The 23,852-nt window shown below is 39.2% G+C and overlaps 2 protein-coding genes and 1 long non-coding RNA gene across 8 annotated transcripts in view; 2 read left to right on the top strand and 1 right to left on the bottom strand.

Moving 5' to 3' along the window:
- The window catches only part of STK17B (serine/threonine kinase 17b), a 36,002-nt gene extending 28,884 nt beyond the window's left edge, over window positions 1-7,118 (top strand). For both annotated transcript variants that reach the window (XM_039354631.1, XM_039354630.1), the window contains exons 6-8: window positions 1,835-1,883; window positions 3,875-4,054; window positions 4,826-7,118. In XM_039354631.1, the coding sequence (XP_039210565.1) occupies window positions 1,835-1,883; window positions 3,875-4,054; window positions 4,826-5,111 (515 nt within the window). In that variant the 3' untranslated portion in view covers window positions 5,112-7,118. The remainder of the gene's footprint in view (window positions 1-1,834; window positions 1,884-3,874; window positions 4,055-4,825) is intronic.
- On the bottom strand, window positions 3,874-17,258 carry LOC120313098. Its single transcript, XR_005558054.1, has 4 exons — window positions 17,095-17,258; window positions 15,333-15,434; window positions 12,069-12,131; window positions 3,874-4,074 (listed from the first exon to the last, which is right to left on the bottom strand). It is a non-coding gene; the product is annotated as an uncharacterized LOC120313098 (long non-coding RNA).
- Window positions 17,259-22,173: 4,915 nt separating this feature from the next.
- DNAH7 (dynein axonemal heavy chain 7) overlaps window positions 22,174-23,852 on the top strand; it is a 160,283-nt gene continuing 158,604 nt past the window's right edge. For 3 of the 5 annotated variants that reach the window (XM_039354618.1, XM_039354617.1, XM_039354616.1), the window contains exon 1: window positions 22,185-22,294. In XM_039354618.1, the coding sequence (XP_039210552.1) occupies window positions 22,280-22,294 (15 nt within the window). In that variant the 5' untranslated portion in view covers window positions 22,185-22,279. Of the gene's footprint in view, window positions 22,295-23,852 lie in introns of all 5 variants that reach the window. The other 2 variants (XM_039354621.1, XM_039354619.1) reach the window with 2 other exon arrangements.

The following is a 23,852-nucleotide window of genomic DNA, read 5'->3' as shown; positions in this document are numbered from 1 at the left end:
GAAGAGGGGAACTGGGCCATATGAGTGGTGGACCATCATACACACGCATGCACATGCAGCTTGACTACAGCAGTTGAGCTGTGCACACATGCGTTGGCTCACTGGCCCACCACTTGTAATGGGCTTGGCTGGGGGTTGGGGATCCCTGATCTGTAGCTCTGTATGTCATGAGGACTGAATAGGTGCATTCTAGGGGGAAAAAAAGATTATTTCTGATTTGCACAAATGAAATATTAGCTAAGGCAACATTACTAGAAATAAATGGGAAAAATTGGAAGAGTTGGCAAGAGTAAGAATATTGAAAGATTTCTAGGCTTACATAGCATACTATAGTTTACAAAGCACAGTGGATAAGTTTATACTAAGCTAAATAACATCATGGCTTACTGTATTGGTTGAATCAAGGCAGTAAAGGTAGTCCTTGCGTTATGAGTGTAATAGAGCCTGACCATTCCACTCATAACTCGAAAACTCATAGAATGAATCTCATACCTCGAATGAGATCACTCTCTTGTTAAAACACACGCAGCTTGTTAAGCGAACATGAGGTATCTCAGGGTGGGGAAGGCCATGGAGGGCCTAGTGATGGAACAGGACCCCAAGGCCTCCCCACCCACTAAGATACCGCATGCTTCCCCCTCCCTTCCTGCCATGTCGGCTCACCTGGAAAAGATCCGTCTCCTCTCTGCTGCGGTTCCTGCTGCCGCCCAGATCTGAGGCCGGGGGGTGCTTCCGTGCCCCCCCACGGCCTGATTCGGGCTCCAAAGGTCTTTTCCAGGCTGCTGCCACCCAGATTTCAGGCCGGGGAACGCTTCGACACACCCCTGCAGCCCGATCTGGGCTCTGGAGGCCTTTTCCAGGCCGCTGCGGCCTGGATTTCAGGCCGGTGAATGCTTCCACAGCTCCCCCTGCGGCCCTGGAAAAGGTCTCCAGAGCCCAGATCAGGCTGCAGGGGGAGGGGGGCACGGAAGCATCGCCCGGCCTTAGAGCAGTGTGGTAGCAGCCTGGAAAATGCCTCTTGAGCTAGATCAGGCCACCGCAGAGCACAGAAGCATCCCCTGGCCTCAGATCAGACCGCAGTGACCTGGAAAAGGCCTCCAGAGCCCAGATCAGGCTGCAGGGGGGGTGCGGAAACGTTCCCCGGCCTGAAATCTGGGTGGCAGCAGCCTGGAAAAGGCCTCAGGAGCCTGGATCGGGCCATGGGGGGTGCGGAAGCATTCCCCAGCCTCAGATCCGGGCCGCAGTGGCCTGGAAAAGGCCTCTGGAGCCCCGATCCAGCCTCCAGAGGCACGTGGAAGTGTCCCCCAGCTTTGGTTCTGTTCTCTGTGCAGAGAACAGAGGCCTAAAGTACCATGAGATCTTACGTTACTTTAGGCCTCCATTCTCTGTGAATGCACCGAAGGCCTGGAGCAGCTAAAAAAAGCAAAGAATCTTGATCTTCGTAGGGTGAGTATTGAAGACCTGGTGCCTAGGGAGACCCGGGGTGGGGATGGGGAGGGAGGGAATAACCAGGGTGAATGTTGCAGAGCCACTGCGGTCGCTTGTAAGGGCGAATGACTGCTATGGTGCTGCAATATTCGTAACTTCAGGACTTGCTTGTAAGCACTAGGGGACGCTCATCACATAACTTTGAACAAGCGTTAAATGAACGCTCATAATTCAGGGATTACCTGTATGGAATAAAGGGTTAGTTTATACAGCCATGCTGGTAGATAAATAATATCTTTGGTGTCACTCTTGGTGTATTGTAAAATAGTGTGGCAGATTAGCAATTATCTTGAACATACTATAAAATTATTTTAACACTGTATTTAATGGTACCTTTTCCTTCTAGCACCAGAAGTCTTAAATTATGATCCCATTACTACAGCAACAGACATTTGGTAAGGTAATTTCTTATAAGATTAAAGCAACTTTAAATACCTCGATTGTATAGTTTCATCTTAAAAGCTTATCAATTTTCTCATTAGTCTTTTAAAATCCTTTTTGAACACTTCTGGCCTTTGGGATCAAGTTATATCTTACTGAGCTAGAAAGTGAATTTGAGGCAGATAGTTATTTCCTGCGACTTCTTATTCTAAAGTGTAAACAGCATAAAACAGAGATTTCCATGTTCTTTTGTTTCAGTATATTTAAGCATCACCTGTTGGTGATTAATTTAAATGAGAGCTGTCATCTATGAGTATATTAATTAAAATTTATTAAATAAATAAATTACAGAAATTACTGTTCTGTATCAAACTGGTGGTGGTTTGTTGTCTTTGCTTTTCTGACTTTCCCTCAATGATCAGAAATACCATTATACTGTCTTATACTTGAATTCTCTATTCAGTGTAATATGAATTTCAGGTGAAACAACTTTACTGTGTAAACCACTTTTCCAGCTTGGCGGCCTGGTCTGGTGTGTGTGGGGGGGAACATGTGAGTGGCAGGTTCATGCATGCGTGCACAGCTCCATTTGTGTGAGCAGCGGGCACTTGTGCTCACATGCTCCGCTTGCACAAGTGGAGCTTCACATGTGAGCGCAAGCACCCTCTGTTCACGCGAGTGGAGCTTCGTGCGCGCTTGCCCATCTCACCCACGGTCCGGTTTCAAATAGGCTGTGGCCAGGAGTTGGGAACCCCTGGTATAAATCATTCTAGCCCGAATCGTTAACTCAATGCTCTTCCCTTCCTTCAGCTCCCTCATAGACTTACAGTTTGTAAATCTATAAAATGCATATACATTCCAATCTGGATGTTTTGATACGCATACTGAAAGTCTCTGTGTCTGGATTTCTAGATATTGCGATAAATCAGGAGTAGGCATGCAGTAATTCAGATGCAATCTTTCATGTCCTCGTTTGTATTGCCCTTTATCCCAAGAGTGTGACACCGAAATTTGGTTGCAAAATGACTATATTTTGGCAGTGTGATTTTGGATTATGTTTGTGTCTTTGAAACAATGTTGACTCCTGGCAACTGCCTGGAGCAGTTCCAACAGATTTTTTTTTTTTTTTACAAGATTTTCCAAAGTGTTTTGTCGTTACCTTCTTCATAGGGTTGAGAGAGAAGTAACTGGCTTAAGGTTACCAAACTGGCCCAAGGAGAGACTAGAATTCATGGTCTCATGGTTTCTAATCTGGTGCCCTTAGCCCCTATAGAAAACTGGCTTTGATGAGTTTGGATATAGATGATAAAAACAGTTGCTTATTTTCAGAAGCAATCCTCCTCTCATTCCCACTTCAATAACCCAATCCCACTTCAAATAAATCACTTTTTGCTGATTTTAGAACTCCAGCAGAATATTTTCTTAAGTCCTGTTCATGAAAAATGTGCTTGAATTGGAGACCTTGAGCCCCCAAACTCTGTTCATGTCTTCACTAATTTCAAGTCTGATATCTGGAAGTTTTGTGTGTGATTCACAGTATCTATACAAGTACAATGGAATGTGTATGGGACTTGCTTCTACAGGTATTCACTGTAACAATTACTTTTTGGATTGAATATCAGGCAGGTGACTTCCCTTTGGCTTATTGCAGAATTAGATTGTGTCCTTAGCATGGGACACGCTTGCCAGGATTTGTAAAGTCTTTATGAAAAGGCTTTTGTTTCTTATGTCATCAAGTTACATTTGTTATAAGACACTGATGAGACAACTATCCTGGTGCCTGATCCCCTGTGTGGAAAATATAAGCAAAACACTAAATATTTCAGGAATTTATTTTATCAGATCTGTAATCCAAGTATATGAAAACTTTAGTATACTTGGAATGACTTTCTCTGACAAGTAAATGAAAAAGCAGTCAAAAATATTTTAGCATCAGTTACTTATCTGCAAGAAATATTTTAATTTGTAACATCCATGAAAAAAAGTATACCTTCTCTAATTTCAGGAGTGTAGGTGTAATCTCATACATGTTGCTTGTACATGAATCTCCATTTATGGGAGCAGATAAACAGGAAACATACCTCAACGTTTCTCAAGTCAATGTGGATTATTCAGAAGAAACATTTGCTTCCGTTTCATCATTGGCCAGAGATTTCATCCAAAAACTCCTTGTTAAAAATCCTGAGTAAGTTTATATGGAAGGATCTAGAGGGATAGAGAAAATATTTTTACATTAATATACTATTAGAAAGAAAGGCAGTGTAAGGACAATATTTTGATTCATAATGGGCAAGAGGGCTTTGGTTCCATCATGGGCTTCTTACTTCTACTTGTTTATCACCCAGGAAGGGAAATGTTTGAAATAGGGGGCATTACAGAGGTAGCAATAACTGGTCAATCTTGTTGACACTACATTAGTACAGAGGTAGGGGGCTTTTCATGATTTTTTTTTCCACCTCTATCAGTATTTGTTCCTGGCTGATAAATTTCTGAAATGTAGGATAAAAGAGTTGATTTAGGGCAGAGGTCCCCAACCTTTTGGGCACCAGGGACCGGTTCTGTGGAGAGAGGTTTTTCCGCGGATCGGACGGAGCATGATACTGCCTGCATCCTGGGGATGGGGCTTTGCTTGACTGCGCAGCCCAGTTTCTGGCATGCCGCGGCCCGGTGCTGGTCCACAGACCGGGGGTTGGGGATCCCTGATTTAGGGTAACTAACTTTTGTTTAGGATTACCAAGTTTTCTGAAGAAGGTGGTAGCAGGTTTTGAAGTTGTTATGGAGGAGAATAGAATGAACCCTCTTTCTTTTCCTTTTATATCCTGTCAAATCTAGTGGACTATTTGATAGTCTGTGGCAGTACTAAATGGTAGTGAACTATCCATTTTTGTAACTTGTAACTCAATTGTAGCTTAAGTTCCATATCTTAAATCTACATATCTCTTCTTTTACTTTGTAGAGAACGACCAACAGCAGAGGCTTGTCTGTCTCACTCTTGGCTTAGACAAGGAGAATTCGTATTGTGGTATAGCCCTGAAGAAACCCCCAGTTCTTCTCCAGCATTTGATAATATGAATAAGAGCATAGAAGAGAGAATTAATAACAGGTCGATGTCCAATGGAGCATGCATTGAGCAAGAAGATAAAGAGAATATTCCAGAAGATAGCAGTATAGTCTCCAAACGATTCCGGTTTGATGATTCTTTGCAATATTCTCAAGAACTTGCAACAGACTTCGTATGTTAACAAATGCACTCCTGCAGGTTATCTTGAATTGTATTTATGATTCTAAATTAATCTGGTAGCACGTGGCTTGAGATTATAGCTTGGCCACGACTGCATTGTTGTTATTCTGGAAATGCACTTTCAGTTGATCTTGTTTGGGCCCTTCTTTGTGCTGCCATTGCTGGCAATGGGCATGACCCCTGGGATGCTGGAGTCTTGGCATCTGAAGTGGCTCGTTTTTGGAGGCAAACAGGTAATGGGGTATATTTGCACTTTCTACATTCAAAACAATGGCATTTTGTTCTGATCATTGATAAAGTAGGCAAGAAGAGTATTTTTAAAGTTAGTAATAGAGCCAAGTTCTAAGCCAAAGAGTGATGTGATAATACATAATACATTTGTATTGTAATTGTAACTATATGAACTTGGCAGAGGGAAGGAATGAATCCTTTTGTTCATTCCTAGAAGTACAATCTCATGCCGTCATTGTTGAAAAAGTCAAATTGGTAATGGTATATAGTATACTCCAGTAAGCCTTTTTTCAAGCCTACGTTTTTTAGTTGGACTAGTCACTGGGACTGAAGTGCTTGAACTGGGTTCCTGATTAGCCACCCGTTTTGGTTTTTTTTTTTTTTTTTTTTACTCAGAAGGGGCCTTGTCCCCATTTGTGGGAGAGTGAGTTTTCAATTGTGGATCAGTTCTCATGTGGAACATAAATTTGTGTTCACATTCATTTTTTTTATTACAGATATAATTTTTGGATTGAATTGAATGCATACTTAGTTTTGAAATCTTCCATTTCTTCTTTATGTAAATAAGATGGAAGAGATTGAAAGATACTTCTGGTGCCAAAAAAACCCAACAACAACAACAGTCAACCCTGCATTTTTTCCTTTAGGAAGTTATGTTTTGTCCATGCCCAATATCGTGCTATTTGGAGATGATAACCTGTGTATTATTATGAATTCAACAAATCAGATATTGTGAGGTTTAAATTTGAAAATGAGATCTTCCAGAAAAATGTGCAGGGTCAGGTAATGGTATTAAATTATCTTCTCTCAAATTAAAAAATATAATTATTTCTGTGCTACGTAAATTGAAACTGCTTATCTTGTCCAACAAAGATGATAGGTATAGCACAATCTGTGAACAGAGAAGTAAATCCCAATTTGTTCATGGATTTTACTTCCAAGGAAGTGGTGCAAAAAAAAAATTGCTGACTGAAATAATGTAATGGCAATATGAATATTTCATTAATATTCATTAGTATAAATAAAGCAAAGAAAAATAGAGAAAAAAAGAATCAGTCTTTATGACATTAAATATCTAATTAATTCAGACGTACATTAATGCCCAGTCCTGAAATGTGCCATGTTAGGGAATTAGATTATGGTTTGCTCTTGGTTTACTAGCCTCATCTCACAACTAACAAGATGAACTGCATCCAAAAGGGATGATGCAGAAAGGCAAAAAAATGGTGCAATTTCAAGACCACAGTCTAAAATTAGTACAAAATTTCAATACTGAAAGCCATATTTTCTTCTGATTTTCAGTTAAAAGCCAATATGCAACGCATGGGTTCCCCTGCCCATAGATACATTAATCTAATTTAATTTTTAGCATTGGTACGTTTAGGAAGTCTTAAAAAAAAGGATCATAATAATTAAGATTAATATATTTTAGTAAGAAAGAAAGATAAGAGAAAGAGCATGCCACGATAATGGTTATTATAGCACTTTATAAAAAAAGTATATGATACAATAAATATTTTTGTTGTGGTTTTTTTTAAGTTTACATTTCTCACCCTTTCCTTCCGGTCTTAAATCTTTTTTAATATTTTGAATACATCAGTTTTGCTTCCAGTTGACAGAACTTTTGAGATTTTATAAACATTTGTATATATATGTAAATTTGGGATATCACTGGAATTGACAGTTCTAAATTTTGAATATATCTAATTTTGTAAGTTTTCCTAGTTAATGCGTACAGTTGTATATAATTTTATTGGAATTATAATTGCTCTCTGAATTCTTTGTTTTGTGGTCAATATCATTGAGACTTTATAAGTGGTTACTGGCACAGAATGAATTTTAAAAGGGTTATTTCTGAATTAAATGAAAAAATGAACTGTTAAAAAGAAAAATAAATAATAATAATAATAAAAGAATAAAAAAAAGAATAATTAAAAGTAGGAAAGGGTTAAATCTTGATTCTCACAACATTTTATGAATATAGGCCTAAAGCTTCATCTGGAAGGCCTCATAATCTGAATTATTCCCCCCCCCCAAAAAAGTTATAGTTCAAAAGATATTTTTGATTTATGATGTAATCCAGTTAATTTTTCTGCTGGGTGGCATCCCTGTCCAAAAATAAATTATCCAAACATGGAGCTTTTTTTATACTCATGACAATTGATTAAATATCAACTTGCTTACTGAACTAATGGCCAATGATTAATATTTTATATCAGATGCTCTAGGTATAGCGAAACTTCATTTTAACTGATTTAATTGCACAGAGGTGATGGATTCATTGTTCATGAATGTCTGGTAAATTAACTAGGTGATTATAATGGTGTAAAATGCAAAGCAAATGATATAAACAAGTTGTTCAGAATATAGGTAGTACTCCACTTACGACTAAAATTGCGATCAGAATCTCAGTTGTTGAGCAAAACAGTCATTAAGGGAGATAACTGAGTGGCCGTTTTGCTCAATGACTGCAATCCTGGCTCTCCCAGATGTGATTCTTAAGCAACTGTGTGGGTTGGTAGGCAGACAGAGCAAAAGAGCTGCTTGCTAAAAGAGGGCAGACAGCTCCCCTCTATGCATAGAAGAAAGCTCATGCATTATCTTGGATCTTTGCAATCCTTGCTTCATTTCTCCTGCCCAGCACAGGAGTTCCCTTTCTTGCATGGAGGGATTGGGAGCTCTTGAGCACATACACACACAGAGAGAGAAATACACACAGAGAGAGATGAAGAAGAGGAAAAATCCTTTAACTTGCAATCTTCCTGCCAGCTTCCTCATTGATTTCTGGAGAAGCTGGCAGAGAAGATAGCAAATGGCAATTACATGATTGCTGGGCATTGATATGGGGGCGGCGGGGGGAGGGGGGGGAGGTACAGTGTTTTACAAAGGCTGGTAGGCCCTTTCTGAACCATTGTAACTTGGAACATTTATTAAATGACTGGTTGGACTATCTGTAGGAGGATAGGTATGGCTGCCCAAGCACCTCAAGAGGGTAGTTGGTTGGGAGAACTGTATTATTTCATCAGGATATGTGGCTGAAAGCTTAGCCTGCCAGTTGCCAAGAAAAAAAAAAAAAGAAGAGAAAAGGACTCTTCCGTAACCCTAACTCTTCTCTTGATTCATGGATGCTCTCTTGGCACACCTTGGAATTGATGTCCCTTCCCTTCTTCCCCAATCCTGACAAAGCCATTACAAGACTATTATACCTCCTTCGCAACTGTCACCCACAATTTTTCCTTGAACATCATCTCTTCAGGCTTCCATTCAGCCTTTGTCAGCTGAGCAGTTGTTTGGTCATTTATCAAGTCTATGCATCACCCATTCCAATCAGACTGTTGCTAGACTTCATGCAGGCATACAACACATCCATAGGATAATATGCTAAACATGACATCCTCAGTTACAGAATTTCTAGCAGCTGCCTCCTAGCTGCAGTGGGTTTGTCTCGCTGATGAAGATGTTCAGTATGGGCACCTCAAGAAAACCGAGCAACCCTTGAAAATAATTGGCCATGGAAGCATCAAGACGAAAATGGAGGATGTGAAGAATGAGAAATAGATCTGAAGCCCAGAGGCCAAGGAGCAATAGTAATATTCCCAACAATCCCAATAACCCAGGGGGATTTTGTCCATTTCATTCAAATCTATTGTACCGATATCTAATAAAGCAATATTTTATTGTATTTGCATTTTATTTCCTTACACAGCTAATATTTCATGAACTAATGCATCAACTGCTCTAACTTTATGTTCCTGATTTCTCTGAAGAAACCCTAATACCTACAGGAGTGAAAGAACAGTTTATATCCTTTGATTGATGGACACAGCTCCTAATTATATGTGTTCATGAAGCTAACAGACGTTTGAACTTGGCGTATCAAAAAGTCCATTTTAAACCTTTGAGCCTTAATACAGAAAACTATACCAGTTCATTTTTTTGAAATGTACTAATAATCTTCCTTCACACAAAAAATATTAGCCTGTTAGTATTTATCTGTGATTTGTTTCATAACAATTGCATTTTGTTTTTGAAAACATTTTAGTGAACTTCCTTTGAATATCTGGATTATCTTAAACCAGTAGTTAAAATGGAAAGCCGCTTTTATTTTAAAATCTGTATTCTTGGCAACAAAAGATGCTGAAGTGTTTTTGAAGCACCTGGGATAATCCCATCTTTGAATTATGACTTCCCTGTTTGGGACAATATTCAGGTCTCTTTACTTACGTAAGTAAATTAGGGCCATTTTGTCTCTCTTATTCCTCCAATAATTAGATCCTATCCATTTATCTTCACTCTACTAAACTGAAGTAAAACGTTCTTATTGTGTTCAGACTTACATAAGTAATACTTACCGTATTTTCTGTCGTAGAAGACGACTTTCTAAAGCATGCAAATCGGCTCCGAAGTCGGGGGTCGTCTTATACGCCGAGTCGTCTAATACACCGGAAAATACGATATTTGTGATGCCTTCAAATGTGGTTAGCTAGTTCATGGTTCAATATGTCGTGACTATAGCCTTCGATTAATACTTCTCTCTTTCTATTTTTAGCTCCAGATTTATTTCTAATCTCTTAATCGGGAAATAAATTTCTCCTAACAGCAGATTTAGACAATGAGAATGGACAAAACTGAAATTAAAAAAAAAATAATTGAGAAATACCTGAAAAGAGGTATTAATTTGTTCAGAAAATCTTGAAGTGGGCAAGTGATGCCTTAGGATGAACTTCCATTGCATGCTCAACAGTTATAGAAAGCTGCTTGCCTGCTGGGGGAGAAAAATGGGATGGTGTACAGTAGCTTAAAAAGAGGGTAGCTAATCTGTACTTTGTGTTGTATAAACCTAGCCTCTATAGTTAATTTATTTTGTGTATTGTGAACCTAATCAGGTTAATTCAGTAAAACATGAGTAGGCGCAGCATAGATTAGTACATTGGGGCTTTAATTGTAGCCATTATTCTGCCCTGCCCTGTTTTGCTTTCTGCAGTTGAAGTTGAAAGGTCATCCTAAACTTTATAGCTATCAGGTAAAAGGTACCTGGGAGATTTGCTTATACTCTGTTCCTAAAGTTAACAATCGTCACAGTTATTGAAAATTAAATAAACGGGCACATGAAATGATACGGTTGAACTACAGAAACTAAAGATCAGAAAACCCATAGTTGTTTGCTATTCAGAAAGCATGTCGCTGATAAATAAAAAAAAATTCATTCTGGCATTATCTAGCTTTCATCACCTCATTTGTTTCCTGTGATTGGGAATACAGTAAACTATTTTGATGGGATAATGTGATTACTTTCAGCATTATTGACTGGGATTTGTTTGACTTGTCAAAACATGCTCCTCGAATCGAGAAACCAGATCTTGGGTTTCCACATTACAAACACCATGGTTTGCACAAAGTATAGTTGCTTGGAGACCACCCAGGTTGTTCTGAAAATAACTGACTTTCCTCTGACATTTCAAAAGAAAACTTCCTTAACTTCTTATGTAACAGACCGGGTGGGTGGGAGTTGATTCACTTTGTAGTTAACAATTATGCATTCTACTCACTGATTGGTGCTCTCTCAACTGTATTATCATACATTCATTTTCAAGGGAATAAGGATTAAAATAACTGATAAATGTTCCAAATTAGATTTCTGGACTGTAACTTCTACAGTATTTAAAATAAAAATATGCCCTGTCTTTGTACTAAAAAAAATGCTCAAACTCTTTTGCAGTTGCCTAAAATGATGTACATATATAGCTAGCTGGATATTGATTCAATAAAAAATACAGTTCATCAAAAACAGCACAGTAGATATAGTAAATACAATTTACACATAAAAGGATTAATGATGGTTTAGTTATATCCTTCAACCAACAAAAATACACTATAGTAATTTTGTACTACTCTTTCCCAATTAGGTGCCCTGCAATTTTATGAGAACTATATCTCCCAGAATTTCCAGCTGCTCTGCAGTTGTCTTTCCATACCTTTTGTCATGGATACTTCAAACATGAATTGATGAAAGTAGCATAAATGATACAGAAAATTAAAACCATTGCATATAGATCAAACTTGGAAAAAATAAGCCAAATGCAACTAAAACTTTATTTTGATTAATAGCCTCTCAAAAGTTAATTAGAAAACTATAGTGTCAAATGCACAGGCTACTTGAAATATATAAAGTAGTGGAATGTTCTTGATATAGCAAATGCCATAAACTGAAAATGAGAATTTGACAGGCTGTTTGATCTTGAAATAAAGATGAGTGAGAAATTGCCATTTTTATCTTTCAACTGTAATCAAAAATTCAATTAACATTAGTAAAGGTTTGACTTGAAAGTTTGGAAAAAATGCATGACTACATTATTGCGTGTTTATAAAGAGAATAATAACTTTTTATTATGTAGCTTTCCATTTTCTCAGACCTGCTTCAGTATTTTATATTTATGACATGTAAGGCTTTCCCCCCCCCAAAAAATGAAATTCCACACCAAATCCTACAGCAGCATTCTAAAACAGGTAATAAATACTAATTTCTTGCTTTCTATTTTTGGGGCAAATGTAATCCCATTTCTTTGTGCAGCCAACAGCCAGTAATCCAAATAATAAAAAACTGCTGCATAAAATCTACTGAACTTTTCAAACTTCTGAACACAATAACAATGGCAACAACTACAATTCCACAAAAATTATTTTGACAAGGCATTTTTTTTCTTTTGTCAGTCAGAAATTTACTTACCGAAATAACAGTGCCTCTCAAGTCAACTTTTCAGGTTTCTCCTTAGTTTTTCCTTACAAATATCTGAAACACAGTGATTTATATATCACTTTTTCCAGCTTCTGCTGATTTTATGGTCTTTTTTAGGAGACTCATATTAACCACATAGCTCAAAGTATGCTACAAATGGAACATATTCACTCTTACTGTCCTATTTGCCCTTAATTGTCACTCTGGTCACATTGGGACAGGTCCATATTGAAGGAGAATCCCAAGCTGTTCAGATCTTTAAGGATGGTAAAGAGGACTTTGAATTGGACTTAATAAGAGAGAACAGCACACGCAGATGAATGGCTAAAAAGATCACCACACTGTTCAGAACTAATACCAATTATAATGCAATCAAAGGTTCTGAATAATTGCAGAGCATCTTAGAAAGACACTTCAATGGGTCAAAATGGAGAGATAATTAATATATAGTACGTTATGGCCAGCTCTAGCCACCCCCCAAATCAATGCAGCTAGCTGTAACTTAACAAAAACCCTCCTGGCAACTGCTGCTGCTTGAGCATCTCATGTTAAGATCATCTTCAGAAAAATGGCCAAATACTAGCCTGATCTTCTAAGACAAGTTGAATCTCATCCAGAAGAGGCTAACATTTTACACACACACACATACCCATTATAGATTTTGTCATCAGTTTTGCTACTTTAGCTGCCTTTAATTTAGTTCATTGGCTTTTATCCAATCCATTACTAGTTCCAAGTTGTTCTATGGCCTGCCTAGAATATGACAGAAAAATTATAGTACTACAAATGCTGATTTATCTGGGTGACTTTTTCTAGACATGGAAATTAAGCAGGATTGGTCCTGTTGAGTGTTTGGATGGGAATCCTCCAGATAATGAAAACTCTGGAAATAAAATCTCATCCTGGAAGATGACAATGGTAAACTATTTCCATATTGTTTCCAGTTAAAGATATCAAGTTGTTCATGAATTTGCCAAGAGTTGAGCCCAACGTGAGGAAAATTTTACATTTACTATTTATAGTAGCCAGAGAATATCTGAGAAACTTGATTTACTCTTGCTACTAAACTAACTTTGGTCTTGATATAATCTTTCTGCCATATGAAATGCTGTTGCCCAGAATTCCACCACATCCGGTTGACTAACACCTACTGTGATTCACAAGATTGCAATGTATGGCTTTCTTTAGGCATATCTTTCAAATGTGCTGCTATTTCCTGCCTCTCTACTCAACTGCTCCCTGCACTATTACTTAAGGTAGTAATCAGATGGACTTTGGAGCCTTTTACCATAAGATTGATGTGATCTATGAAGATGTCATTCAGCTGGCAAGGACAGAGTTTAAGTTTGTGCTTTCTTTAAACAGGCCTCCTTCCATTTATAGCTTTTTAAAACAGGTTGATGTGAATAAGACATGATGTCGTGACCTTGCTGAAGCTGAACATATCTGGTCTTGTCAGTACCTGGGTGAGAGGTGATCAGAGAAGAGCAATCCTGAATTACAGAATTGAAGGAAAGTAATGCAGAGTGACTGGTGTACAATAACTAGAGTACAGATTTTAATTTTCTGTAAGAGAGAGACTTCCAGTCAACTCTATTGCATCTTGTAGGCCTTTGGCTTAGGATTTTGGGGGATGGTGATGATTGAAATTGATTTGATTCACGATGAAACCTTGGGGTACATGCCTATCACAATATCAATAATTATAGAGAGCTACTTACCACTTATATTTCACTTTTCTAACAGGAGCTCAAGGTAGCCTACATTACACTTCAACCTCTAATTTTATCCTTATAACAAAGGTGAGATTTAGGTGAGGTTTTCTGACCTAGAATAATTTGGTGAGCTTCTGTGGCTGAGGATGGACTTGAATCTGAGTCAACATGGCCCTGTTCTTACACCTTAATCACTGTTCCACACTAGACTTTCTTTCCTAGCCTGTTGGTTTCCTTTCTTCTCAAATCCTGTTGAACTACCATCTCCCTTTTTTCATAACTTCTGAATTTGAGCTATCATTAGAATCACAGCCTAGTTTGAGTCATAATAACACATACGTTCATACCCATAAATTGTTTTGAAAATGCTGATTTCTTAAAGAGATGGTGCTACAGTAATAACCTACTTTAGAATGGGTTGCAGCTTGGGAAGTTGACTAAATCAAGTGTGAAACATTAATATTTTTAAAAAAAAAACAGAAGAAAGGGAAGATGGTGATTAATTGGTGCACTATCCTTAGTATTAGGGAAGAAGGCTGTCCCCATATTTTTTCTAATAGTAGCTACAAAGCAAGATAAGAGGTGGGAAAATCTAGTTCGTTAGATAAGGAATAGGGAAAAAGCTAATCACAAGGTGTTTTGGAATTATGATGGGGAAATTAATGGTCATCTGAGAGACAGAAAAGAGTGACACCAAGTAGAAATGTATTTATAATAATAATAAAGTTGCACAGCCCCAGCTCACAGACCAGCCAATCAAGTATTGTTTGTTTGCTTAATATATATCCTTGATTATGTATGATCACATGGACTCCCTGCTGTTTACATATGTCCATAAAACAATGAAACATTCATTAATAAGTTTAACGACATACTTCTCTACTCCCCTGCCTGCTACCTTTGGTTTACCCTCCTGACAACATCAAAACTTAAATGCTCCATGAAATAGTTCCATTTTCACTTTCTCACTGAAGGCCAAGAGAGGGCCATCCAGATTTCTTGGGGCAAGCTGTTCCATAGGAATGGAGTACAACATGGAAAACATAGAGCTTTAGAGCAGTGGTTCTCAACCTTTTTAATGCCGCGACCCCCAACCGGTCATAAGTCGAGGACTACTCAACTGGTGCAGCACCGTTTGCAGAATGGGACTTTTGGCGGGCTCAGCAGGGCAGAGACAGCCTGGACAATTCCTATTGGCTTTTGAAAGACAATAGAATAAAAGGGAGTAGCACAGTTAAGGAAAAGGGGAAAAAATGGCGGACTGCGTTGTTTGGCAACCCCCGTGAAATGATCGTTCGACCCCAAATGGGGTCCCGACCCACAGGTTGAGAACCACTGCTTTAGAGGAAGCAATCACTATTTTGAATTGTGTGCAGAAATATGTGGGCAGCCCCAGTGTAACATCTATAACCCCTGCATTAATCATTCTTGCGTCTTTCACCCACCAGAGGTAAGTGTGCAGGAGTGCAATCACTTGGTTGAGTTCACCCACCCAACTCCCCTACAAAAGGAAGATTAACTATTGAAAAATAGTACTTACAACTCCCAACCCTGGCTGCTGGCTCCAAAAAGTCACTGAGAGGTCCAAAAGAATCAGGGAGATCCACCAAGCGTGTTTCTGTTTTGTGTTTAGATCAGAATCCTGAACAAAAGGAATCTCAATAAGTCATTTAACTGGGAATGTTCTTCATTTAAGGCATTTTATGTGAGTTTAGGTCATGTAGGTAGGCAATTTATGTTCAGGAAAGGATGGACATTCATCCAGAATCCACATTCCTTTGTGAGCAGCACTGGTTTCCAGTTTGCTTCAGAATGTGATTCAAGTTACTAGTTGCTACCTATAAAGCCTGCATGGCATAAGGCCTGGCTACTTATGGGACCTCCTGGTATCTGCCGAGCTGGTTCTAACTGACAGGATTGGCTCACTCTGTTGATTAATTAATCAATGCCAACTGTATGAACCCATAAAGTAGCAACACCTGCCCTCCGGAAAAAGGTTCCCCCCTCAGATCCAAATGCCCCTCAGCTTGCTGTTGTTTCAGAGTCCTCAGGCCTTTGGTGAGAGTGATTGAAGTCCTGTTTTTCCTTTGTTCCCATCCAGTTTTCTGATTTCTGTCATTTTTATTCTTTTGTTGTTGTTTTCCTTGTATTTAAATGTTTTAACAATTTGTAAACTGCCAGAGTTTCTGAGAGTTAGGAGGCATATAAATTTAATATATCAGCAGCAGTGTCTTCGCCATCTCTTTTATATACTCTTTTAGAAACGTGCTTTTCTTCCAAGCTCTTGCAAAAATGTGGAAATCACGATCGTCAAATGCCTTCCCAGCTTGTCAGGAGTCTTCTCTTCTTCCCTCTCCTGTCACGTGGTTGGCAAACTATTGTAACCTGCAGCTTGCCACTTGGCTTATTTTGAACTGTTGTCATGAGCAATACTGGAAACATCATACCATTGCAGTGAGGTCAGGGACTCAAACAACATGATAAAATGTTTTATTGGACTCACTAAAATAATGGAATATGAACCTAGCAGTGATAGCATTGTGCTTATCTTATAAATATTGGGAGGGGGGAGGCAGGGCAAGAGTTTGGCATACAATCTATACAATTAGAACTAAGGTTAATGGCCTAATTGTGAGAGAGCAAGGGAGTGTTAAGAACTGTACAGCCCTGTTCTATAGTAAGATGTCCAACAAGGAAATGGTGTCCTGACAAAAAAAAATTGCAAAACTATACTGTAATTTAGAAAGAAAATTTCCAGGCAATAAGAAAAAATATCCCTGACCCTGAATAACACCCCCTTCCCTGCTTGTGGCTTATGACAGGTCAAACGGTATCACCGGGTGTGAAATTAGCAAACCGGAAAGGGCTGTTACTTCTTCCTTTCCTTTCCTTTCCTTTCCTTTCCTTTCCTTTCCTTTCCTTTCCTTTCCTTTCCTTTCCTTTCCTTTCCTTTCCTTTCCTTTCCTTTCCTTTGTAGCTATGGATATTTTTAAGATGAGACTCAGGCCTTCCTGAAGGACAGAGAAATGGTGTCTTTCAGGTGACATTTTCTCAGGTTTTTCTATCCCTTCTTTCATCTGTTTTGTTTCCACAGTTTAGGGAAAAAAACAGTGAAATTGCTGGATAATGCTTTCACTGGGCATAACACTCTCTCTAGAAGCATCTTCTGGGCATGACTGCAGGATACATTTATCACCTGGGTTGGTGAATGACAGTATGTGCACTAGCACTACTCTGTCCCACTCAGTTTCCTAACCACAGTCATGGATTTCCTGAGACAAAGCATCAAGTTTTGCACTCACCATAATTTGAAAGTACAACAGTTGTTGATTCTAGTTCATTCAGTATCCGTGGGAAATGGCAGCTGCTCCAGAATTGGACGACACCCTTAACCACAGGGAAACCACCAGCCATGATTAAGGAGACACAAGACAGAGATGGCAACAAGCATCTTCTCAGTAACCAAACAGAGCAGTTCTACAGCTGACCTTGGACATAAAGATCATGCTGGAGAAATCTTTTTGTATTGAATACTTAGAATAAGCACTATTGGTTATAGAAAGGGTAATTTGTATTCAAAATAAAATGATAAAATTGAATATAAATCATTTTAAGAGTAACATTTTAACTGGAAGCCAGTTGGGTGTAGTGGTTAAGGCAGCAGGCTAGAACCAGATGATTGTGAGTTTTAAGTCCTGCCTAAAACCAGCTGGGCAGTAACTCTCTCAGCCCTTGGAAGAAGGCAATAGTAAACCACTTATGAAAAACCTTGGCAAGAAAACTGCAGGGACTTGTCCCAGCATCTACCAGGAGTAAAAACACAACACAAAAAAATTACTCAAAGGTTCCCCCCTCCAAAAAATTGTTGAAATGATACAAAGAAAAAGATCTTCTCATGACTGCTGAGGCCCACTTGGATCACAACATGCCCATCTCAGCCCAAGAATTGAAAATGGATCCTTTTGTGCTGAGACCTTTACCTGCTGCTGTTTTGGGGAATGGTGATCTAGGGTTTCTGGATAATCATTGGAAATCCCTTTAAATGTGGAACCCTGGACTTTTGTCTTTCTCGCTCTCTTTTTCTAAAGTACTTCTGTAACTGGTGTAAGTGTGCATGGAATTTTGAATCTTTAGTTTGCTTTTGCATTTGGGATTTGTTTTTGAGCAAGTGGCCTGATTTAAAGTTCATGAAAAATCTTAATAATGGCTTAGACACCATAATAATGTGAATCCCAATTCTGTCTTCATGAGCAAAGTTCACAATGATATTTTTGTTAAAGGTCTACACTGCCCTTCAGCTATCCTCCATGACAAAGAGCCTTTCACAGGGGCCTCTCATTGCAGCTCATGTCTGGCACCACTCCATCGTGCTCTAGGATGTCCAAGAAAAGCACTGCCGTGAAGCACATATTGATAAGGCAATTAAATTAGCATTGTTCTTGACAGTCTTGTTCACCTTCTCTCTTTTCCAGGTGAGGAGAGGCTTCATGAGAAGGCCTTGTACCAGCTGCTTCTCTCTATAAAACAACAGCAACAGCCATCTCCTTTTAGTATTCAAATGAAGAATTTTGCAATCACATTGGATGACAAAAATTATATAATAGAATAAGTCTCCTTCATTCTGCCTGCTTTCTGCCTATCACATGGAGTAAGAATGGAGTCAGAAATAGATAGATAAACTTTATTGTCATTTTTTTACTGTGGGCACACTGGCACACATTAAAAATGAAATTCTGCTGTCTGCTCTCAAAAGTGTATGCATACATAACATACAATTTTAAAAGAACTATTATAACTATTATGTTACTAATGCTTTAGTAGATGGAAAACTTTTCAAAGAATGCTTTTGTTTATAATAATAGATTAATTTTTAAAGTGCATATTCATGGAAGAAAATAATAATGTGATTAATTACATGAAGATGAGTTGCACATCAACAGTACTCGGAAACTCCCATATACTGGATATTCCTGTAAAAACAGTGAAATTTGTTCAACAGAGATTGTTTATAAAGGGAACAAATGCCTCTTAGTGGCCAAAAGAATTACTACATTAGTTAACAATGAGTTCAAACTCTTAAAAAGTACAAGCAAAAGGTTTTCTTTTGATTTCCAAAATCTCCATGTTTTGATAAAAACAATTTTAATCCATCGGTAACTCGTTTTAACACCATACAGGAGCTGCTTCTGATCCCTTCAGTTCCTGTATGATTTCACTTTAGACTACGCTACCAAGTCTCCTACCAGTGTATTTCTGAGGTGGTTAGTGGTGGTAGAAAATGCCTCTTCTTCCACAGAGACAATAAGGAAAATATAAAACTCTAGTTATGAACAGCTTAATTTTATTCCTTGCGTTAAGAAACCAAAACAGCATTCTACAAGAATAAATGTGACCAAGAGTAGCTATTGAACTTAATGGGAATGAATCTATCTTTGAATCTTGAGTGGTTTGCTTAGAGACAGCAGTTCTTTCACAACCAACTGAGCAATTTCCTTAAAGGTACTGTATGTTACAAAAACAGAATACATACCAAGTCAAACCAAATGTCCCTTGCAAAATGCCCAAGGTCGGTGAACAGGAACAACATAGCTATGTTTTTTCCCCTTCTCTTTCTGGCATATTAATCTTCAAGGATTGGAACTTTTTTTACCTTTGTTCATCTGAATCAGGCCAGCTCTGTTCTCTTGGCCCTGTAAGCCAAAGTTCTCACCTAACCAAATCTATTAAGTGATCCTCTTGTTGGTGAATCTTGTCAACCCTTCTGTCTTGCCATTGGCTGAGCATGCCAGCTGATGTGTCCTCTTACGTTCTTGTAACTGCAGAGAGAGTAAAATCTTTGTGAGGCAGCTAAGAAAATCCATGCTTTCTTCTTTTTACCTCTTATTTATGAAGGGTCTTTTTTCTCGCCTTTAACTTGAAAGCTTTGTCCCATCTATCCTTTAACATAGAGGTATCAAACTGCCAGCCCGTGGGCCAGATGCGTCATGCCGAAACCGCGCCCATCCCATTGCCAGCAATGGAAAAAAAGTCACGATACGTCACAACATGTCATGTGATGTTGCGAGTTTGACACCCCTGCCTTTAACTCCGCAAACTGCCTCCTCCAGGGCTAACCATTTCCCCCCTACTTTCTTATGCTATTATTCTGCAGGCAGAACTCCTCATCTTTCTATATCTATGTATATGTCTCTTTTTGTGTGTAAAGTCTGAGACTTCCACTTTCACCTCCACATTTTAAATATTTTTTCAAAATATTAAAATATTTCTGAACTTTATTTCTTCTTTCTCTACTCCTTGCAAGACTTACACTGTCTGCAAAGTAACCTCTATTTCTTCCTTTGATCTCTATCAAAGGTATCTTATGCCTTTGTTAATTTTCACAACTCAAAAGTTCCTATTTCCATTGCTTCTGACTTCTTCCAGTTACAAAACTTTGCAACTAGATCTATGCCCACAAGTTCTGCCTTGCTTCTCATGGCAACTCTGCTAGTTGTAACAGACACAAGAAGTCTGTTCCTTTCTATGTGATTCTGGTGAAAACACATTTGTAGTATTATTATGGGCACCACATTTCCAAAAGGTATAGAAAGGTTGGAAGAAGTCATCAGAAGTGATACAGGGACTTGAAGATATGCCTAATGAGGCAAAATGAATCTGGGATGTTCAGTCAAGAACAAAGACAGAAGGGAGAAATGGTAGCCATGTTTTTTCAGGTTCATAAGGAGAATCTACAGGGAATATGGTCAACAACTATTTTCTATAGACAGAACAACTAAGACTGGGTATTATAGTGGGTATTATATGCAGTTATGTATATATCTTTAATACATTCCTGACCTTAAGATTTCTATAAAGTGGAACAGTCTCCCTGTAGAAGTTGTAGGTTCCCCATTTCTAAAGGTTTGTAAGAAGATACCAGAAGGCTGCCTTATGGATGGACTGATTGATTTTCCTGCACATTGCAGAGGGTTAGATGTTTTTTAAGGTTTCCAGAACTACAGTTTCATGGTTATATAATTGCTATTTGGGGGCAGATAGCCATTTCTTTCTTTAGACTGCAATCCTTCCCATTCTGAATATTTAAGTTTCTTCAAGGTCAGCAACCACTCCTTGCATTACATGCTCAAACTTGACAAACACTTGTTCATTTTCGGCAGCAACCTTGGCTTTTACTGTTGACTTCTCTTCCCCACCCTTCACTGGGATCACATGATTGCCCTTTCATTATGCTTTTAGAAACTCTTTCCAGTTAGGTTCTCCTAGCATGACATTCTATTTATCATTGCTCTCATTTATTAAATGTGTTTTTGAAGTCACAGATACAACACTTGCCCACACTTAGCTCTAGTTTTGCTTATTGTAAAAATAATGTAAAATGTAAAAAAATGTAATGTTAAAAAAAAATCCAGCTTTATTGATCATTTCCCCCAAAGTTCTTACAGGACTAGGGATGACATGATAGCCGTCTTCCAATATCTAAGGGGCTGCCACAAAGAAGAGGAGTACAGCCTATAATCCCAGGGCTTTTTTTTGTCATAGAACGCCCAGAACGGAGTTCCGGCCCCTTTTTTGAATGGAACCTTGTAGGGTAGGCAAGGCGGGTTGTATGATGCGTGTGAGTTCCGGCACTTTTTTTTTTTAAAAAAAAGAAAAAAAGCACTGTATAACCCAAAGGACTGGAGGGCAGGACAAGAAATAACAGATGGGAACTTATCAAGGAGAGATCCAGCCTAGAATTAAGGAAAAAATTTCGGACAAGTCAGAACCAGTGGAAAGGCATCCCTCCAGAAGTTTTGGGTACTCCAACGCTGAAGTTTCTAAGACGAGACTGTAATATGTCTGGAATCGTATAGGGTCTCTGCTTGGGCAGCGGTTAGAAGACCTCCAAGGTTCCTTCCAATCCTGTTAAGTAATTACGGCGACACATTAGAGCTAGTGTAAGAAGAAAATAAAGCACACTGTAAAAATTAATGACGAACCACAAGGAAGTGCGTTTGAAGAAATTGTATTTTCAAAAATACCTTCAGGCGGGGGAAAGCGTTGAAATATCGATCCGTCAGATATCGACCACCTATCGATTCTGCTAGCCAAGCGAACTCCCCAGAGAACATTTTAACCCCCTGTTCTATCAATCAGCTCATCCGCAGGCTCCTCCCCCCCCAAAAGCACCTATCAGTGGTGAGAGTCTTTCTCCAGGACACGCCCTTTTCTCTCCCGGCCAATTAGGCTTTACGGCTGCGAGTAGAATGTTGTGATTCATTGGTATTCTTAAGGCGGAGAAGCGCCGAGCGGCAATTGCGCGATTTGAGTTGCAGTGTTGCTAGGCTACGGGGCTTCCCTGCAACACAAATCCGCTTGGGACTGGCGTCCGGAGAGCAGAAAGAGACAGGAGGCGGCAAGCGCTCTTCCTCCCCCCCCCTCGCCCAATCAACCCTTTCCTTCTCCCTCTAGTATTCAGCCTAGGGACAAGCAGGCGGTTCTCCAGCCATGAGCAACGAGCAGGTGAGGGAGGGAAAGGGGGTCCCCTCCTGCCGGCTTGCGCCATTCTTGCGCCATCCCTTCTCCCGACGCGCCTCAGATCCAGTCCTCAGGGTCGGCACTCCCGGCTCTTTCCTGCCTCCGAACCGGTCCCGGGATCTGAGGAGGAGAGACCAAGCGGTCCTGGTTCTGGGGAAGAGACCTTAACCTCCCCCAGATATTTAGCACTTCTTAACCGCTCCGGGCGGTTGGCTAAGGACTGAAAGTTGCAATCCAACTTTCTAATTGCCTACAATGGCTTTTCGCTCGAGCCAGGGGTCTGCAAAAGGAGGTTCTCCAAGGCTTGAGAGTGCCCAGTGTGGGTTTTGATACATTGGTTTTATGCCACCAAGTATTATTTTTCTATGGTAGAAAATGGGACGAATCTCCAATAATGATAAAATAATAGCCACTTATTAGTAATAAACCAAATAATTTGCAGAGGAGATTGTCAAACTCCTAAGAGCGGAAGCCATTCTCAAAAGTTGGCAGTTGATTTTTCAGGAGGCCCATCTTTCTTATCCTGAAATCTTTATTATTGCCTCCTCCTCCTCCTCCCTCATTTCACTGCATTATTAGGAGGCCTTGCACAATTTTCTCTACTGTCTTCAGAGGTCCACATATTGTGCTGCAAATTCAGTTTTGATCAGTAGGATATTCCCCACAGTGGTAAAGGGGTTTTCCATTTGGTCAGGAACAGGTCCCTGAAGCATGTCCAAGTGAACCTATAGTCTTTGCAAGCTGTAGGGCTCCCTTGGTTCATAGTTTCAGATTCTGAAACTCTGTGTTTTGTATACCATCCAATTTTCCAGCTAGATAATAATCACACATCCTTGAAATGTGGAATAAATTTCTTATTTATGCTCATATGTAAATTTTACTTCAAGGAACTCAAAGTTTACATAAAGGTTTCCTTTACCTGTTTCAGCCACGCAACAACCATGAAGCATGGAAATCAGTGTGGTTATGCTTGTAACTGACTTATAAATTAATTATGGTGATCTTTTAGTCTAACATGCTAGGAAAATCCAGCGCCTTCAGTCATTTGATGGTTCAGTGGGTTCAGTTCCAGAAATGTGGATTAACTGAGTAAAACATTCACTGACAATGAACCACAAACCAACCAAATATAATTTAACCTACATGTGGTAGAAACCTGACCTTTATGATTACTTTAGTATAGTCATTCAACTACAGAAATTATTTAAGTGCAAAATCCATTGTTAGTCATCCATGTGTGTGTGTGCGTGCGTGTGTGTGTGTGTGTTATATAGGCATAGCATATCCAAAACTTGCAGGATCACATCATCTTGTCTAGCCTTCGGGTTCTTCTAGTGTAGCATAGATTATCTGTGGTCCTCCAGATGTTGCTGTACAGTATTACCATTTGCTGCAGTGCTGGTCACAAGGCCAGAAAGTTGTCACTAGTTATCTATGCCAAAGTATCATGGCTAACATATCTGTCTAGCTTGCTACAGGAAATAGGAGGCTGGATTAAGAAATACCATTGGTCTGACCAATAGGGTTCTTATTTCTGTAACTG

Source organism: Crotalus tigris, unplaced genomic scaffold, assembly GCF_016545835.1.
Source record: "Crotalus tigris isolate CLP2741 ecotype Arizona unplaced genomic scaffold, ASM1654583v1 scf7180000018565.659758, whole genome shotgun sequence".
In the NCBI taxonomy this organism is placed as follows: domain Eukaryota; kingdom Metazoa; phylum Chordata; class Lepidosauria; order Squamata; family Viperidae; genus Crotalus; species Crotalus tigris.
The sequence above is the reverse complement of the archived record's forward strand: the minus strand, read 5'-3'. Positions and strand labels throughout refer to the sequence as shown.